This window comes from Girardinichthys multiradiatus, chromosome 2 (assembly GCF_021462225.1).
Source record: "Girardinichthys multiradiatus isolate DD_20200921_A chromosome 2, DD_fGirMul_XY1, whole genome shotgun sequence".
NCBI lineage: Eukaryota > Metazoa > Chordata > Actinopteri > Cyprinodontiformes > Goodeidae > Girardinichthys > Girardinichthys multiradiatus.
This window is the reverse complement of record NC_061795.1, coordinates 15,840,901-15,859,483: the sequence shown is the minus strand read 5'-3', so window position 1 is coordinate 15,859,483 and position 18,583 is coordinate 15,840,901. Positions and strand designations below refer to the sequence as shown.

At 40.1% G+C, this 18,583-nt stretch overlaps 1 protein-coding gene across 4 annotated transcripts in view; it reads right to left on the bottom strand.

The window, feature by feature from the left end:
- Window positions 1–2,274: 2,274 nt before the first annotated feature.
- The window catches only part of LOC124856432 (catalase), a 59,000-nt gene continuing 42,691 nt past the window's right edge, over window positions 2,275–18,583 (bottom strand). For all 4 annotated transcript variants that reach the window (XM_047346839.1, XM_047346847.1, XM_047346830.1 and 1 more), the window contains exons 4-13: window positions 18,372–18,502; window positions 11,235–11,339; window positions 10,060–10,185; window positions 9,783–9,974; window positions 9,367–9,519; window positions 9,146–9,284; window positions 6,983–7,113; window positions 4,336–4,443; window positions 3,178–3,261; window positions 2,275–2,953 (exon numbers count right to left, since the gene is read on the bottom strand). In XM_047346839.1, the coding sequence (XP_047202795.1) occupies window positions 2,891–2,953; window positions 3,178–3,261; window positions 4,336–4,443; window positions 6,983–7,113; window positions 9,146–9,284; window positions 9,367–9,519; window positions 9,783–9,974; window positions 10,060–10,185; window positions 11,235–11,339; window positions 18,372–18,502 (1,232 nt within the window). In that variant the 3' untranslated portion in view covers window positions 2,275–2,890. The remainder of the gene's footprint in view (window positions 2,954–3,177; window positions 3,262–4,335; window positions 4,444–6,982; window positions 7,114–9,145; window positions 9,285–9,366; window positions 9,520–9,782; window positions 9,975–10,059; window positions 10,186–11,234; window positions 11,340–18,371; window positions 18,503–18,583) is intronic.

Genomic DNA, 18,583 nt, shown 5'->3' with positions numbered 1-18,583 from the left:
AAAAAATAAATTTTTTATTGACAATACAATTGTGCAGTTTGTACACATTATTAACATGTTTAGTACTTCTTATCAGAAATGTTCAAAAAGTCAACAGTCAAATTATTCCTTATAAAAGGTGAAATGTTTAAATAGAAGTTGTTTTTTTAAAGGAAGACTCCTCTACTTCATCTCTTAAGACTCAATGAAAGAAAATTTCCTTTAAAGATAGCAGTTTTAGCAGTTAAACAACTTCCTAACAATGACCAGCTGCTTCAATGTCTTCCAGTCTGGCTTCCCTGCTCACCACAGTACAGAGACTGCCCTTACCAAGGTCAGTGACATCTGTAAAAATGCAGACTGTGGAAGAACCACAGTGCTGTATAATTGGACCTTAGTGCAGCATTTGGCACCGTTGATCACTCCATTTTATTAAAGCGGCTGGAAAGCTGGGTCTACCTTTCTGGAACAGCACTCAATTGGTTTAAATCCTACTTGAAATTGTGTCAGTAGGTAACTTGACATCAGAGACCACAAAAATATCGTGGCGTTCCCCAAACGTCCATCTTATGGCCACTCCAATTCAATATTTACAGATGTTTTTTGTTGATTGGTCTAATTTAACAATGTAATTGACCAATTTCCGAATTTTGGATTTTCTTAAGATGAAAGTTGCAATAATCAAAATTAACACAAACCAGTTGTTTATTATTGGTTGGTCATCTTCGAACTGCTGACATGATGATGCCCCAGGAAGAACACTTTGCTGACTCTGTATTAATTTAACTGAGGAGGGTTTTATTTCCAACCAAGCTTGTGCAACGAAGTTACAGATCTGTGCACATAATCTGGAGAAATCTTATCTGGGTTATGAGAGGCTACCCAACTATGAACACAGTTCCTTTGGTAGACATTTCAGAACATACATATTTCTTGTTATCAATCAAGAGACAGCTCTGACATCAGATAACTTCTCAGTTAGTGTGCGACTCATGGTGTTAGTGTTTACCCACAGAATCCTCATCTCTGGAGACGGTCAGAACATGCTCGGACATCCATTATTTTGTGAAGGGCCCCCTCCTTGAACCGCCACCTTAACGTGGTGGAGGGGTTTGAGTGCTTGAATGATCCTAGAGGCTATGTTGTCTGGGGCTTAAATGCCCCTGGTAGGGTCTCCCATGGCAAAGAGGCTCTAGATGATGGGTCAGACAAAGAGCCACCCACCACCTGCAGGGGGAACCATGAGGGACCGGTGCAAAGAGGATTGGGCGGCGGACGAAGGTGGAGACCTCGGCGGCCCAACCCCCGGATGCTTAGGCTTGCTCTAGGGACGTGGAATGTCACCTCGCTGGGGGGGAAGGAGCCTGAGCTTGTGCGGGAGGTCGAGAGATATCGACTAGAAATGGTTGGGATCGCCTCCACGCACAGCGTGGGCTCTGGAACCCATCTCCTTGAGAGGGGCTGGACTCTCTTCTACTCTGGAGTGGCCCACGGGGAGAGGCGGCGGGCTGGGGTGGGTTTGCTTGTCGCCCCCCAGCTCAGCCGTCTCGTGTTGGGGAGAGGTGGGGGAGAGGTCTCTGACTATCATTTCAGCTTACGGGCCAAGTGGTAGTGCAGAGTACCCAGCCTTCTTGCCGTCCCTGTCGGGGGTGCTGGATAGTGCCCCTCCTGGGGACTCCATTATTCTGCTGGGAGACTTCAACGCCCACGTGGGAAACGACAGTGACACCTGGAGAGGCGTGATCGGGAGGAATGGCCTCCCCGATCTGAATCCGAGTGGTGTTTAGTTATTGGACTTCTGTGCTAGTCACGGATTGTCCATAATGAACACCATGTTCAAACATAAGGGTGTCCATCAGTGCACGTGGCACCAGGACACCCTAGGCAGGAGGTCAATGATCAGCTTTGTTGTCGTATCATCAGACCTTCGGCCGCATGTTTTGGACACTCGGGTGAAGAGAGGGGCTGAGATGTCCACTGATCACCACCTGGTGGTGAGTTGGATCTGCTGGGGGAGGATTGAAAGACGCATCTTCACCGCCTCCACCTTCCAATGACTCTTCAGTGCGTCTCCCGGCCTTCCAATCAGCATCCTGTCCGTCTGATACTCCATCCAATCACCTTCCGACGCCTTGCTTTTATTGCCATCCTTCTCTTTGTGAGTCTTTTCAGATTAAATTAACATCACTTGTATATTGTGACACAACTGTAGATAAAATGACACCAGAGGTGATTTTGGCTGACTTTAAAAATGTAAGACATCTACAAGTATAACGGGAAATAATCACCCACCAATATTTTAAAGGATTTTATTATTTGAAAACATATTAATGGATTTTTGCATTTATATTCAACAGTCAGGGATTCAGTCAATTTTTAGTTAAACAAACTAGAGGTTAACATTGTTCTCAGGAAAAACATAATTCCTGCCAATAGCAGAGATGTTTTTCCTGTTTAACCAACTGATCATTTCCTGTGGAGTACAGCCCAGGCAAAAAAATCGTATCTTTTCAAAACAAATGTAGTTTTAACTTCTTTTAGGTGCTACAAATATATTTAATTACAATGTAGGAGAAAATGTACATCAATTATTGTTGGTTAATTTATTTAAATTGAAATGGTAATAACATCAAGTTATTAAGGCAAATTAAGAAACCTACAGCCAAATCACAACAGTATTACTTTACAGGATTCAATGCAAACTATGAAACTCATAAAGGTTACCTGCCCTGAAAATAACAAAAAAGGATTAATAGTTTTCAATGGATCAAAACCAAGCATAACCACTACTGCATCCGCATCTGTGACAGTAATTAGTACATTAAATCGGATTTTGTTCTTGGCAGAACCAGTCGGTAACCATGCAAGTGGATCTGCTCTCAGGGCAGTGAGGGGCTGCAGATCTAAGGCATCACATCTTGGAGGAAGCAGCAATGGCAGCTCCTGGACGGCTGTAGACACGTACGTTTGTGTTCTGGGACACAGAGAGAGACATGAAATTAGCCCATTGTAAACTTAATAAAAACAAGATGCTTTCTTGTACTCTTTAGGGTAAAGAGCCGACAGCAGAAAGAAGACGTTCCAACAACAACAATTTAGAAAGTCCAAGTTCTATAAATGTGCATTTTTATGAATGCATGTTGTCTATGCCAAAATAAAAAGAATGGACAAAAGTGAAATCCTAATAAAACAGTCTACCTTCTTGGCTTCCACGCTATACTTGTTGAGTAGGGTCTGAACCTGGTGCCCGTAGTCTGGATGGACGGCCTTTAGGTTTTCCACCTGCAAGAACATGAAAGACACAGCTTCATTTGCATTTTTATTCGCTATTTGCAGTTTGTAGTGATGCAATAAAGAAGGGTCTAGCAAGAGGTCAAAGGCTGTTCAGATGATAACTGTGGTACCTGGCTGAAGATTTATAATAACTTCAAGGTTTTAGCCTGAGTACCATTTCTGGGAACTCTATCCTTTAACAGAAAACCATGTGACTGTGAGCAGTTGACACCAATAAGTTTGGGTCAGTCAGTCACACTGTTGGGGACAAAGTAAGGACAGATGCTCAAGAAAATGTTATAGAAAATAATGACAATGAAAAATAAGCAGCATTTAAGGATCCCACTTTCACAGACAGAACAAGCAGTGCTACACTGCTCTCAGTGCACACTTTCCCTTCAATGATGCCTGTAGATCACTGATATGAAATTATCTCCCCACTAACCAAATCCTTTTTCCATGAAAATTCTGTTTTATATTCAGAAATCAAAACTTGATGGTGCATTATGATTACAGATGGTTATATTTTGCATTATGTAAGAGTTTCACTGACAAAAATACTGAACTTTTCACAATATTCACATTTATTATTTAAAAGAGAATCACAAAAAGGTGGATAAATACATTTCCCCTCTTATGCAAAAATAGTTTATAAGTGGGGGATAATGTCGATAAATTACCAGATAATTCACCGTTTTAATGTCCCAGTCAAAGCCTTACAAAACATTAAAGCAGAAAACATCGAAGCACTAAGATGAAATGCTTTAAATGGTGCCTTCTGTGCACAACAATTTTACCTTGTTCAAATATTATTTCTATAGCAACCATATAACCATAAAGCAGGGTAGTGTAACATAGCCACATCCTGTTTCCAGCTTAACCAGACGAATTTATTCAACTGGTTTAAAATTGTACTATTATTCATCAAGACTCAACTAGAGAGACAAGACGCACGACTGGTTTCCTCCTTTAAAATACCTTCTAAAAGGATTAATATTTATAAAAGCATGACAAAAAGATGGACAGATGGAGACAAAAAGTAGCATTGTACCATATGAAAATCCAAACACGATGTGAACTCACCATTCGTTTCTGGATGAAGAGCTGGGCTTCCTTCAAAAATCCTGCCATGTTCTGGCACAGTCTCTGGCGCTCCTCTTCATTCAGCACTTGGGTGTAGAAGGCACGAACCTGCGACCAGTTGTACACAAATCCACAACCAGATCAAAGCAAAATGAGAAACATTTAACATGTATTTACAGAAAATACAGAGTTAAAGCTAATTTTCAAAAGTCATTCCTACTGCCCAATCACCTGTCTGGACTTCTTCATGAATTCTTCTTGATCAAGTCTTTAAAATATAGTTTACAGGATTTTAGATGTTACATATTTGATGTTTAACTTGACGAAGTACAGTACAGTCAACATTTTAGAGCCTGAAGACAAAACCATTGTATTTTTTAAAATATGGCCACTGGATCCAACATAAATATTCTGGACTTCAATTTAATTTTTTTCATGTTGAAGAGAAGCCAGAAAGAGTGAATGTTGTTGATTGTTATTAAGTTTCCATTAGTTTCTAATTTCAAGGTATACCACCAGTTTCTATCCATGCAATACAGGTCCTTCTCAAAATATTAGCATATAGTTCATTATTTTCCATAATGTAATGATGAAAATTTAACATTCATATATTTTAGATTCATTGCACACTAACTGAAATATTTCAGGTCTTTTATTGTCTTAATACGGATGATTTTGGCATACAGCTCATGAAAACCCAAAATTCCTATCTCACAAAATTAGCATATCATTAAAAGGGTCTCTAAACGAGCTATGAACCTAATCATCTGAATCAACGAGTTAACTCTAAACACCTGCAAAAGATTCCTGAGGCCTTTAAAACTCCCAGCCTGGTTCATCACTCAAAACCCCAATCATGGGTAAGACTGCCAACCTGACTGCTGTCCAGAAGGCCATTATTGACACCCTCAAGCAAGAGGGTAAGACACAGAAAGACATTTCTGAACGAATAGGCTGTTCCCAGAGTGCTGTATCAAGGCACCTCAGTGGGAAGTCAGTGGGAAGGAAAAAGTGTGGCAGAAAACGCTGCACAACGAGAAGAGGTGACCGGACCCTGAGGAAGATTGTGGAGAAGGGCCGATTCCAGACCTTGGGGGACCTGCGGAAGCAGTGGACTGAGTCTGGAGTAGAAACATCCAGAGCCAACGTGCACAGGCGTGTGCAGGAAATGGGCTACAGGTGCCGCATTCCCCAGGTCAAACCACTTTTGAACCAGAAACAGCGGCAGAAGCGCCTGACATGGGCTACAGAGAAGCAGCACTGGACTGTTGCTCAGTGGTCCAAAGTACTTTTTTCGGATGAAAGCAAATTCTGCATGTCATTCGGAAATCAAGGTGCCAGAGTCTGGAGGAAATGCCAAAATGCCAGAAGTCCAGTGTCAAGTACCCACAGTCAGTGATGGTCTGGGGTGCCGTGTCAGCTGCTGGTGTTGGTCCACTGTGTTTTATCAAGGGCAGGGTCAATGCAGCTAGCTATCAGGAGATTTTGGAGCACTTCATGCTTCCATCTGCTGAAAAGCTTTATGGAGATGAAGATTTCATTTTTCAGCACGACCTGGCACCTGCTCACAGTGCCAAAACCACTGGTAAATGGTTTACTGACCATGGTATCACTGTGCTCAATTGGCCTGCCAACTCTCCTGACCTGAACCCCATAGAGAATCTGTGGGATATTGTGAAGAGAACGTTGAGAGACTCAAGACCCAACACTCTGGATGAGCTAAAGGCCGCTATCGAAGCATCCTGGGCCTCCATAAGACCTCAGCAGTGCCACAGGCTGATTGCCTCCATGCCACGCCGCATTGAAGCAGTCATTTCTGCCAAAGGATTCCCGACCAAGTATTGAGTGCATAACTGTACATGATTATTTGAAGGTTGACGTTTTTTGTATTAAAAACACTTTTCTTTTATTGGTCGGATGAAATATGCTAATTTTGTGAGATAGGAATTTTGGGTTTTTATGAGCTGTATGCCAAAATCATCCGTATTAAGACAATAAAAGACCTGAAATATTTCAGTTAGTGTGCAATGAATCTAAAATATATGAATGTTAAATTTTCATCATTACATTATGGAAAATAATGAACTTTATCACAATATGCTAATATTTTGGGAAGGACCTGTATGTCCCTGAATCTACGCAGGGTGGTGATAATAATCAATGTGTTGAGGTGGGTACATTTTCAGATAAATGAAACCTCTAATGGTAGAAAAAACAACTTGTCGTTATACGCTGTGGTCTAGTTTGCTGGTGAACAAACTAGACCACAGGAACAAGAGACTGTGCTGTACAGCTGGTTAATGTGTGAAGGGTGCACACAGTAAAAGCTCAGAGTCGCCTGGAAACAGCCATGATTTATATTCAGCATCCCTATGTAGTTATAGTTTTACATAAACATAACTATGAATAAAACTACGTATTCGTAGTTTTGGGAACTTTGCTCAAAATTTGCAACAAAAATGGAAAAAGAGACAGTTCTGGAGGATTTTAGACTGACAGCAACACGTGTGAAAATGACTGAACCACAAAACTACACAAACACTATTTTAACAGCCTAGCTATATGTTTGATAAATGAGAGCCACACTGTGCACACAGATCACTCCGCCACAGAAACAGGCCATTACTGCCAGTTTTATCATCATCACCTGTGTCACATTGTCTTCATCTTCACTGTTGTAACGAGCAACATCAGGCGAAGCCCTGAACCTGGACTCCACAAAGCGAGGCTGAGTCTGTGGGGCGGTGAAGCTATTTGGATAATAGTTTGGAGCACCACCTAGAGGTCAGACAAAGCAAGCACTGGTAAGTCTAGGAGGAAGATAAAAAAAGAAAACTGATGTTAGACTAAGCATAACAACATCAGAAGTGACAAAGAGAGAAGTACATATGGATCTGTGTGTGTAAAGGTCAGCTGAGGTGAGCCCCACTGACTGGCCGGGTCTGTCTGCGCTACCATTTCAGACCAAACATGGCAGACAGAGCATCTGATTACTCCCCAATGACCCGGGTTATAAAGGTTTTTAAAGTTTTCAAAGGCTGAAGTGGTCCAAAGTATGAAAGTACTTAAAGTAAAGTTATGATAAATGGATGTTAGTGCACACTAAGATTTCTTACCAACCACAGCAGCATAAAGTGCATTTATACTTATGAACCAGGAACATTAGCCTCATTCATTTCATTTTTCAGCTTCTGAATGCTTTTTCAGACCAGTTGTCCATCTGATTCATTTTCCTGTTTCTTCCTGCATGTTTTAATAAGCTGCCTCTACCTGCTTGTGTTCATGTAAAGACATTGTGCAAAACCCAAAAATGATTCAAGAGTTTGATGCCATTTTAACCAAATTTAAGTGTGCGTATAATGTGAACATCTAAATGACTAAAATTTGAATGAGACAACTGTATAAATAATACACATACTTGACACATATTGGTCATTTTAAAGTTATAGTGTCCATCATCTGATTTTAAGCAAACGGTGCAATAGATTGTTGTTTTTCTTGCCTCTGAACTGGCACTTGAATCTAACCGGAGTCTAGTTCTGTGTATTTCCAATTCAAACTCACCATATTTCACATTTTGATTACTCAGACTTTTTCATTTGTAAATACATAAATAAGAGATTAATTTTGCTGATTTTTGCCTTGCATGCATGCATATATTTATACATGCAAATTATACTTTAAAGTACAAACTGTGGATTCGATTTTTTTTTAACAGCTGGTGTGTTATATTTAAAGAGCTTATTTGGTCAGTTTTTGATAAATCCTTATAATCTATTTACTAAATGTGAGAACGGTGTTACTGAGCAAACCGTAGGAAGTAGCAGTATTTACATGGCTGCTTGAGTTACTAAATCACATATTTAAATTGTGCTTCCTTAGCAACAGCATAACTTTGAATAACTTTCAGGGAGGGGCCATTTGAAGTCAAAATACTAACTAAAAATCACAAGATATTGAACAATGACTTTTTTCATAATCTACTTTCCTTAAGTTACACTTTTGTCTAAAACAGAAACTCTTGCATATCTTCAGTTCTGGTGTTTGGGGAGGAGAACGTTTGCTTTCTGACCTGATTTCCTGGCAGTTTGCAGACAGTGAGCTTCAAATAAACCCACTTTTTGAGTCATAAAGTGCTTCACCTCACATGACCAATCCCACCACAGAGTATCATATGAGACAGGTTCAGAGTCACAATGGAAATCCACACAAAAGCTGTTAGGAAACAGAAGAATTGAAGAGGGCATTTTTTGGAGGGGTCAAGCGCCGGGGTTTGTGGGTGGGTATCCATGGCACTGCAACATCAATAAAAACCGTCATTCTAAACCTTCTTTGTGAGAGTATGTGATGCATTATAGCCACCTTGTGGTAGCAGTAACAAGGTACCAAAGTGTGCACATTACAGTCAGATTGGCTCTTTTCCCCTTATTTTCCCAGTCTTGAGGACACTCAAAAATCCATCAAGATGGATTTCCTGTGTCATGACTTTCAGTTTAAGATTTATAACTTTGGAAAACAGCATAACTACAAGTTAACTTTAATTGTGGGAGAAAAACAAAAAACAAAACCTCATTTCATTTTATTTGATTCATTTCAGGATTGGGGGCTGGGAAGTATTTAACATGCAACACATCACTCCAAGGGGTTTGCCTACTAAGCATCCAACCTTCTAAAGAATGAATTAAAACTGAACAACCTTTAACCATTTCAGGGCAGCATTGTCAAAAAAGCCTAATGAGCTAGACATTAACGGGACAAATGAATGTACTGAAACAAAGACGTTCAGCAGATGAAGAACTGAACAGCTTACCCTGATTATCAGACATGCACATTGGACCATCACGTTGGTAGTTGGCCACACGGGTCCTGAAGGGACAGTTGACTGGGATCTGCAGGTAGTTTGCTCCCAGCCGATGACGATGTGTGTCTGGGTAGGAAAAGAGCCGACCCTACACCAAAGCAGATGGGGTTGACTTCTGGTAAAGATAAACATTACGACGACTACGTTCTTAAATAGCTCAGTCAGTTCACCTGCAGCATCTTGTCAGGGCTGGGCTCAATGCCTGGTGGCATGTTGCTGGGGTCAAAGGCCAGCTGTTCCACCTCGGCAAAGTAGTTGACCGGGTTCCTGTTGAGGACCAGTTTGCCCACAGGAATCAAAGGGTACTCTTTGTGCGACCACACCTGTAAAAGTAGGAAAACTAGTTTTATATTTAGATACCACAGAAATGAAAATTAAATATCTGTATTCAAGACAGACATGGAACAAATCACTTCTATTAACATTTTTCTCAATTTCCTCCATTTTGATAGTAAAAATTTTAAAAATTAAAAACATATTTCAATAAACCTATAATAGTCTGTGAAGAAACGCTGTAAAGTCTCATTGTTAAAGCAAATGTAATCAACTGTAAGCATGTCTTTTTCAGCTTGGTGGGACTCTGTACCTTAGTAAGATCAAACGGGTTGAACTTGAACTTCTCAGCTTGTTCAAAGGTCATGACCTGGATGTAAAAGGTCCAGGATGGAAAGTTGCCGTTTGCGATTGCGTTGAAGAGGTCACCGATGGAATAATCTGGGTTGGTGGCTGCAAGGCGGTCTGCCTCCTCCACTGACAGATTTTTAATTCCTTGGTCAGTCTTTAAAAAAATATAATGAAATCCATCACTCAAGAGTTGTGCAAACCAACAAAACTTTTCACAACAACCCTGTTTTAAAACAGACCTTGTAATGGAACTTGCAGTAGACACATTCGCCTTCAGCATTGACCAGTTTGAAGGTGTGGGAACCGTAGCCGTTCATGTGGCGGTGGCCATCAGGCAAACCTCGGTCACTAAACAGGAAAGACACCTGCATGTTGAAAAAGAGAGAAGAAAGCTCAATGCATTACTGCCAGAATATATTTACAATATCTTAAAATCTTAAAAAGTTATTATTTGTGTTTTTGCTGTCAAACTGATTCAAAATTAGAGATGGATAATCTGAACGTACCACATTTAATATTTAGCACATAAGCTATAATTAGGCGTCTCTCTGACCACAAGATGGCAGCAAACTCCTTTTAATATGATTCTTTGTGTGTATGGAATGTGCATCAACAGGCACTAGTGGTAAGGGTGTACCAATTGATCGGCCGGCCAATTTTGGATGATTGGTGATCAGCCGATACTTACATGTGAAACTGATCTTATCCACCGATCTTGTCCACTTGTCTAACCTCATGTGCAAGTTTTGTTTGTTTTTAAAATGTGAAAATGAAAGACTAAAGGAACTGCAATACATTAAACAGTTGGTATTGTTTCACGGGCACTGTTGCAGGGATTTCAATAAAATAAGATTGGAACATTGATAACACCTGACGTCAGTAAAAAACCAGTATTGGCCAACATCGGAATCGGCAGGTCAGGCTTTACAAAAAAGCAAAAAAAGAAATCTGTGATCGGCCAGAAACCTGCAATCGGTTTCCTAACTAGTGGTATTTATACGTCACAATGGCGTATAAACCAATGGGTGGTTTGAGACACATTTGCAACAAACCAAATTGTCCTCCAGGGTAGGAGGTAGGCAAGAGCATTTTTAAGTAAATACTGACTGATAAAACAAGTCAAATAAAAAAAAACTACAGACCTGGAGAGGGCACAAATCAACTTGAAAAGAGTAAAAGACTTGTTCTTTCAACAAGGTAATTTTTAGGCTTCTAATCTTTGTTGGGTTCCAATTGATGGGATGTTATTGGGTTAACATCCGATAATCACCAGGAGTGACTATGAAGCGAAATATACCACTATCAAATTATTTGAAAAACTTAGTTAAAAAATATTTATGAGAAGTGCATCCAAGTAGATAATCTTTAAAAAAAATGTTCCTCGAAGCACTAAATTCTGAACACCAGCAGCTACCTGATGCAGACTCTCAGGCCTCAGACTCCAGAAATCCCACACCATGTCAGGATCTTTCATGTGGGTTTGAGGATTGCGCTTCTGGGAATGAACGAAAGAAGGAAACTGCAAGCAAAAGGAACAGATAAAAATAATAAATAATAGGTTTGATCTTCTCACTTCAAGCCCAAATCCTAGGGTGTATTCACACTTGCCACTTTTGGTCCACTTTAAATGGACCAGAGTTCGTTTCCCTCCTTGGTCCGGACCTTTTGTGCAGGTGTGAATACACTCAAGCGAACCCTGATCCGAACCAAACAACCAGAACGAGACTCACTTTATTTTTATTTTTATAATTTTATCTTTATTGATTCCCAAGAAAGTATCATTCACACAATCTTAGGCATCTACATCACAAAACTAACTTCAACATTTGAAATAAGGTGTACAGATAGATCAATGCCTTATAACAGTCAAATCAAAAATGTAACTGCACTTTCCTGAGAAAGATTATGAAGTAGGAAATAAAGAGAGTATGAAAAAGGAAAGTTGAAAATAAGAAAAATAAATAAATAAAAAAAACAAAACAAAAACAAATATATATATTTATATATATGACAAAATAATTATGAAGTATGGCTATCGTAGGAGAGTGGATTGTCGAGGGGATCCAAACAAGTTTGGTCCCCAAAAATGAAATCAGATCTTTTAGATTTTACATAGTCTACCCAAATCTGCCACCATTGACAGAATTGTTCCGTCCTGTGATTGAGGAAGGCTGTTATTTTTCCCATTTTATATATGTTAAATGTTATGTCAATCCAGTCATCTAAAGTTGGTTTGTCTCGTGAGAACCATTTTCTTGTAATGTTTTTCTTACTTGCTGTTAATAAAATAGTCATCAGATATTTGTTTCTTTCTGAAGCCTCTTGAGGGATTATGCCAAAATACATAAGCTTGAACTCCAAAGGAATGTTTTGCTTGAAAATATCCTGTAAGGCACTATTTATCTCTTTCCAGTAATCCTTTATAATTGGGCAGTCCCAGAAGACATGATAATGGTTTGCGTTTTGATTTCTATATTTTCTCCAACATGCAGAAGAATTTCCATCATAGTGGCATTTCTGAGCAGGTGTGATAAAGAATCTTCCCAGATTTTTCCATCCAAATTCTTTCCATTGTAGAAATGTAATATATGTCCATTGGTATCTCCACATTATTGTCCATTCCTCCTCTGTTATTGTTAAGTTGCCCTCTTTTTCCCATCTTGCTTTGATATGTAGGGTTGAATTGTTTTTAAGATCTATTAAGTTTTTATAGATAAGTGAGATGATCTTCCCTGTAATTTTTGATTTATAGGCATTAATAACAATTTCCATTAGGTTTATATTTTTGTCAGTAATTGGCTTAATTTTTAAGTTAACAAAATTTCTTATTTGTAAATATCGATAAAAATCCTGTTAGTCCAAAGAATATTTTCTCTTGAGTGTTTCAAAATCATTTAAGATTTTGTTATTCATTATTGTGCACAGAGCAGTGATTCCCTTGGATGTCCACTCCTTAAACCTGGCATCCAGTTTGTTCGGTGTGAAGTCTGAGTTATACGCAATCCATTTTACGACTGCCAGGTCGTTCTCTAGTGCATTTTCTTTGATGATAGTTTTCCACGCTCTAAGGGTTGTTTTCATCCACCGGTTATCTACAGGGGTTGGACAATGAAACTGAAACACCTGGTTTTAGACCACAATAATTTATTAGTATGGTGTAGGTCCTCCTTTAGCGGCCAATACAGTGTCAATTCATCTTGGGAATGACATATACAAGTCCTGCACAGTGGTCAGAGGGATTTTAAGCCATTCTTCTTGCAGGATAGTGGCCAGGTCACTACGTGATACTGGTGGAGGAAAACGTTTCCTGACTCGCTCCTCCAAAACACCCCAAAGTGGCTCAATAATATTTAGATCTGGTGACTGTGCAGGCCATGGGAGATGTTCAACTTCACTTTCATGTTCATCAAACCAATCTTTCACCAGTCTTGCTGTGTGTATTGGTGCATTGTCATCCTGATACACGGCACCGCCTTCAGGATACAATGTTTGAACCATTGGACGCACATGGTCCTCAAGAATGGTTCGGTAGTCCTTGGCAGTGATGCGCCCATCTAGCACAAGTATTGGACCAAGGGAATACCATGATATGGCAGCCCAAACCATCACTAATCCACCCCCATGCTTCACTCTGGGCATGCAACAGTCTGGGTGGTGCGCTTCTTTGGGGCTTCTCCACACCGTAACTCTCCCGGATGTGGGGAAAACAGTAAAGGTGGACTCATCAGAGAACAATACATGTTTCACATTGTCCACAGCCCAAGATTTGCGCTCCTTGCACCATTGAAACCGTCATTTGGCATTGGCATGAGTGACCAAAGGTTTGGCTATAGCAGCCCGGCCGTGTATATTGACCCTGTGGAGCTCCCGACGGACAGTTCTGGTGGAAACAGGAGAGTTGAGGTGCACATTTAATTCTGCCGTGATTTGGGCAGCCGTGGTTTTATGTGTTTTGGATACAGTCCGGGTTAGCACCTGAACATCCCTTTCAGACAGCTTCCTCTTGCGTCCACAGTTAATCCTGTTGGATGTGGTTCGTCCTTCTTGGTGGTATGCTGACATTACCCTGGATACCGTGGCTCTTGATACATCACAAAGACTTGCTGTCACAGATGCGCCAGCAAGACGTGCACCAACAATTTGTCCTCTTTTGAACTCTGGTATGTCACCCATAATGTTGTGTGCATTTCAATATTTTGAGCAAAACTGTGCTCTTACCCTGTTAATTGAACCTTCACACTCTGCTCTTACTGACCAAATTGTTTGAATAATTGCAGCAAAACTGGGACAGAGTGGGTTGGTCGTCCTACGTAAACTAATATATCATCTGCATAACAAGCCAATTCATGTTCTATCTCTTTGATAATTATTCCTTTGACATCCCTATTTTGTCTTATTGATTGGGCTAGTGGTTCTAAATATAATGCAAAAAGTAATGGTGATCACATACACCCTTGTCTTGACCCTCTTTCTAAAGTAATTCTGTCTGATAAATGTCCATTAATTTTAATTCTCGCTGTGGGATTATTGTATAGCGCCTGTATTGTTTTTATTATTGTATTATGCAGTCCAAATTTATGTAAAACCCTGAAGAGAAAATTCCAGTCAACTGAATCGAATGCTTTTTCCGCATCTATACTGATAACAATGGCTTCCAGTTTATTTTTTTGTATGTGATCTATAACATGTAGCATCCTTCTTATATTGTCCTGTGTTTGACGTTGTCGTATGAAACCAGTTTGATCGTTATGTATTACGGAAGGGAGAAATTCTTCCAACCGGCCTGGCCATTATAGAAGTAAAAAGTCGATAATCAATATTTAAAACAGATATCAGTCGGTATGATCCGCAATCCAGTTTATCTTTGCCTTCTTTATGTATTACTGAGATTATTGCCTCCTTCCAGCTCGGTGGTGTTTGAGCTTTTTTCAGAGTCCAATTTAGTGAAGGAAGGAGGATTGGAATCAACTCTTTCTAAAATTCCTTATAAAATTCCGCTGTGTATCCATCCGACCCAGGCGATTTACATGGCTTTAATCTACTTATTGTTTTTTAATTCTTTCTCTGTAATGTCTGAAGTCATCTTTCTATTCTGTTCTTTGTTCATAACAGGTAGTTCTAGTGAGTTCAAATATTCGTCAATTTGTTCTATAGTTCCTCCAGAAATTTTTGAGTATAGGGGTAAAATATTTCAAATGCTTCCTGGATGTCATTCAATTTGTTCCTTATCCCTTTTGATTCAGGGTTTCTGATTCTATGGATTGTATTTTCTGCAGTTTTCTTTTTTAATTTCCATGCTAGTACCCTCATAGATTTTGATCCGCCTTCATAGTGTCTTTGTTTAAGAAACATGAGGTTTTTCATAGTTTTCTGTGTTGTCATATCGTTTATTTCATTTCTCATTCTTTTTAAATCTTCCAGTATATCTGGTGTACATTTTTGTTTGTGTTTTTGTTCTAGATCTTCCAGTTTTTTATGCAATTCCTCTGATCTTTTATTTCTTAATTTTTTTAAGTGATGACATTGCTATAATTTTTCCCCTCAGAACCGCTTTAAGAGTGTCCCATAATATCGGAGGGGATACTTCTCCATTGTCATTGAGATCTAAAAAAGAGCTAATTTCCTTCCGTATTTCCTGTTTGAACCACTGGTTATTAAGCAAACCTGAATTTAGTTTCCATATATTAATTCTTTTTTGTAAGCCAAGGTCCACTGTTAAATATATAGGTGAGTGGTCGCTCACATCTATAGTTCCGATTTCACAGCTGTCCATTTTGTCCCTATCTTCTGTAAATGTCAAAAAATAATCAATTCTTCTGTATACTGAATGAGTGGCAGAATAGTGTGTATAGTCCTTTTTACTGGGGTAAAAGTCTCTCCATATGTCTATCAGGCCAAAGTCCTTAAAAAGTAAATTTATTATTTTGTATTGTTGTTCTTTCTGGTAGGTTTTCTCCTTAGAGGAATCCGTCTCTGGTTGCAAACAAATATTTAAGTCCCCTCCACAAATCAGAACTCCTTGTGTTTATTTTACCATTATATTGGTTATTTTCTTGAAAAAGTCAATATCGCTCCCCGGAGAGGCATATATGTTAAATAATGTTAACAGGGTTTCCCCCTACAATGACTCTCACAAGCACAAACCTGCCTTCCTTATCCACCAGTTCGTATACTTTTTCGAAAAGTATCTTGTTTGAGATAAGAGTAGCTACTCCCCTTCTGTCCTGATTTGTATGAAGAGAAAAACAATTGGTTGAAACCCATTCCTCTTAGTTTTTCATGTTGACTATTGTTTAAGTGGGTTTCTTGTAAGAACACTATGTGGGCATGTTCCTTCTTCATTTTTAATAGGATTTTCCTTCGTTTAATTGGGTTGAGTAGATCATTAACATTAAAAGTAATTGTATTTATCTTATTGTTAGCCATATCTAATTGTCCTTTTGATCATTTTTAGCTGTCTGATAGCAAAGCTTAACCAATCCACCCTCCGAACAAATGTAAACAGTAACTTAAACATAAAAAATAGAAAACAAACTTGAGATTCCAAGGTTGGGGTCCTGAACAAAAGATGCTGAACTTGGCTAGGAAAACCCTCTAGCCCTGGGGTAAGTCCTCCCTTGAAAAAGAGGGGAGGGCCCCCAACTACGCTACGGCTGTTTCTGTCCACTTTGTGCGTATTCCTCCTAGGTACATTTTTTTTTTGTCTAGGTTGGGGCTAGGGTTTATATTCAATATCACAACGATGATGTCCGTAATACAAAGCAATCGAACTAACTGAGATACGTTATCCTCATAGTGTATATCCTATTGATTATTCAAAGATTATCTAGCTTACCGATCATTATTACATCCCTTCAGAGCTCCTCTTGAAGAGAACTAGTTAATCTTCTGAACTCACTTAGTCTTTCTCTGATGTTTTTCTCTCGTTCTTCTCCTGGCATTTGTTGTTTCGAGCCTATCTTCTTCCAAGCGGTACAGGAGAGTTGCTCGGCCAGGCTCTCCTTTAGCTTAATCAGGGGGACAGGCAAACCACGCTCCCACATATCCTTTGTCGCCTCTGCCGCTGTCTGGTAAAGCCGTGTTTCCCCCTCATAAAACACTCGTAGTTTAGCGGGGAAAGGAGATTGGAAGCGGATCTTTCTCTGCTTCAGGACCCGTTTAGCTTCCAAGTATTCTTTTCGTTTCTGCAGCACTGTAGAAGCACGTCTTTCTTCCCCCATGCCTTTCGTATAATCTCTTCCTTGGTTCTGCTGCGAAGGAATTTCCCCACAATGGATCGCGGCCTGTTATTTCTGTCCCCAGCCAGTGGCAGACCCAGCGCTCGGCGTGCCCTCTCAATGTCCAATTTCATATTTGGTGCGATCTCCAGGGTGTCTTTAAGTAATTTATCCACAAAATCTCTCATCGATGATCCTTCCGCTCCCTCTGGCACGTTGTATATCCGGATGTTTTCTCTCCGTGATCTCCTTTCCTGATCAAGCAGTTTTTCTTGTTGTTGGCTTATCAGTTCGGCCATCTTGCTCAATATCTGCTCCATGATCTGTGCCCGCTCCTCGACCGCATCAACTCCTCCGTCTTCTTAATTTTTTTGTGTACGCTGACGTGTTCTGACTTAATGTCCTCCAGCTGTTGTTTCATATCTCTTCGGAAGTCCCGTAACTCCCCCAGAATTTGCGCTAGTCCTGTCGCGCCAGTGGAAAGCGGATTAGCATTAGCTTCGTCGAGGTGGTGATGGGTTGGTGAGCTACCTGCCGTCTTTCTTTCTTGTGCCAATTCTTCGTTCGTGGTTTTCTTATTCCTGTCCCTTTTCCCCATTCTAGACCCCCTTACAGACTCCATTTTACCCATTTTCATTATATTTGGCAAGTAATGGGGGTCAAGTTAAGATTTACTGGAAGAGTAGTCAACTCAAGCAGTCATCTTGGAAGGTCGAGACCCACTTTTTGAGGTGGTCTCGGTCCGCTTCCAAACGGACTCTGGTGCGGTTCGCTTATGGTCTGAATACAAAACGGCCCCGATCTGAACCAACTACAAAAAGCGTCTCTTTGGACATAAAAAGCCACCGTAGCCGGTAGCAAAGGTGTGTGTTGTAAGGTAATCATACCTGATAAGCTGTGTGTTGCTTAGCAACGTTACTGGCTTGTTGTGGGACAAGGCACGTAGAGAACGCCGGCGTTCAGCACGCATTCTCCGACGGGGTCCCAAAATTATAAATGGAACGTCTCAAAGTCTGTGTTGAATGAGCTGCTCTTGACCCTCACAATAATATTGAAGCTATAATAACGGCACAAATATGCAGAACAGAGGTGCTGCACGCAGCACGTCTACAGCTGTTTTCCTAAATTTCCGGGTCTGTGCTCTGTCCCGCCCCCGTCATTTCTGTCCAATGGGAACAATGATCGTCACCCACGTGGCTTTGTTTACAAGTAACAGTTCACTTGCAAAAGTACAATGTGAAAACAAACCGCACCAAATGAAAAAAATTAAGTTCGCTTTTGGTCCGGACCAAAGGACTTTACTGGTGTGAATACACCCATAAATACCAACTTACAAGCATTGCATCCCTGATGAAGAAAATGGGGGTATTATTGCCAGTCAGGTCCCAGTTACCCTCTTCGGTGTAAAACTTGACAGCAAACCCTCGGGGATCTCGAACGGTGTCAGATGAACCAGACTCCCCAGCTGAGGAAAGAAGAAACAGAAGAGTTCAACTTTACGCATTAGCTTGTTTTAGTGACAGAAACGTTTCCCTATTAATTCTTT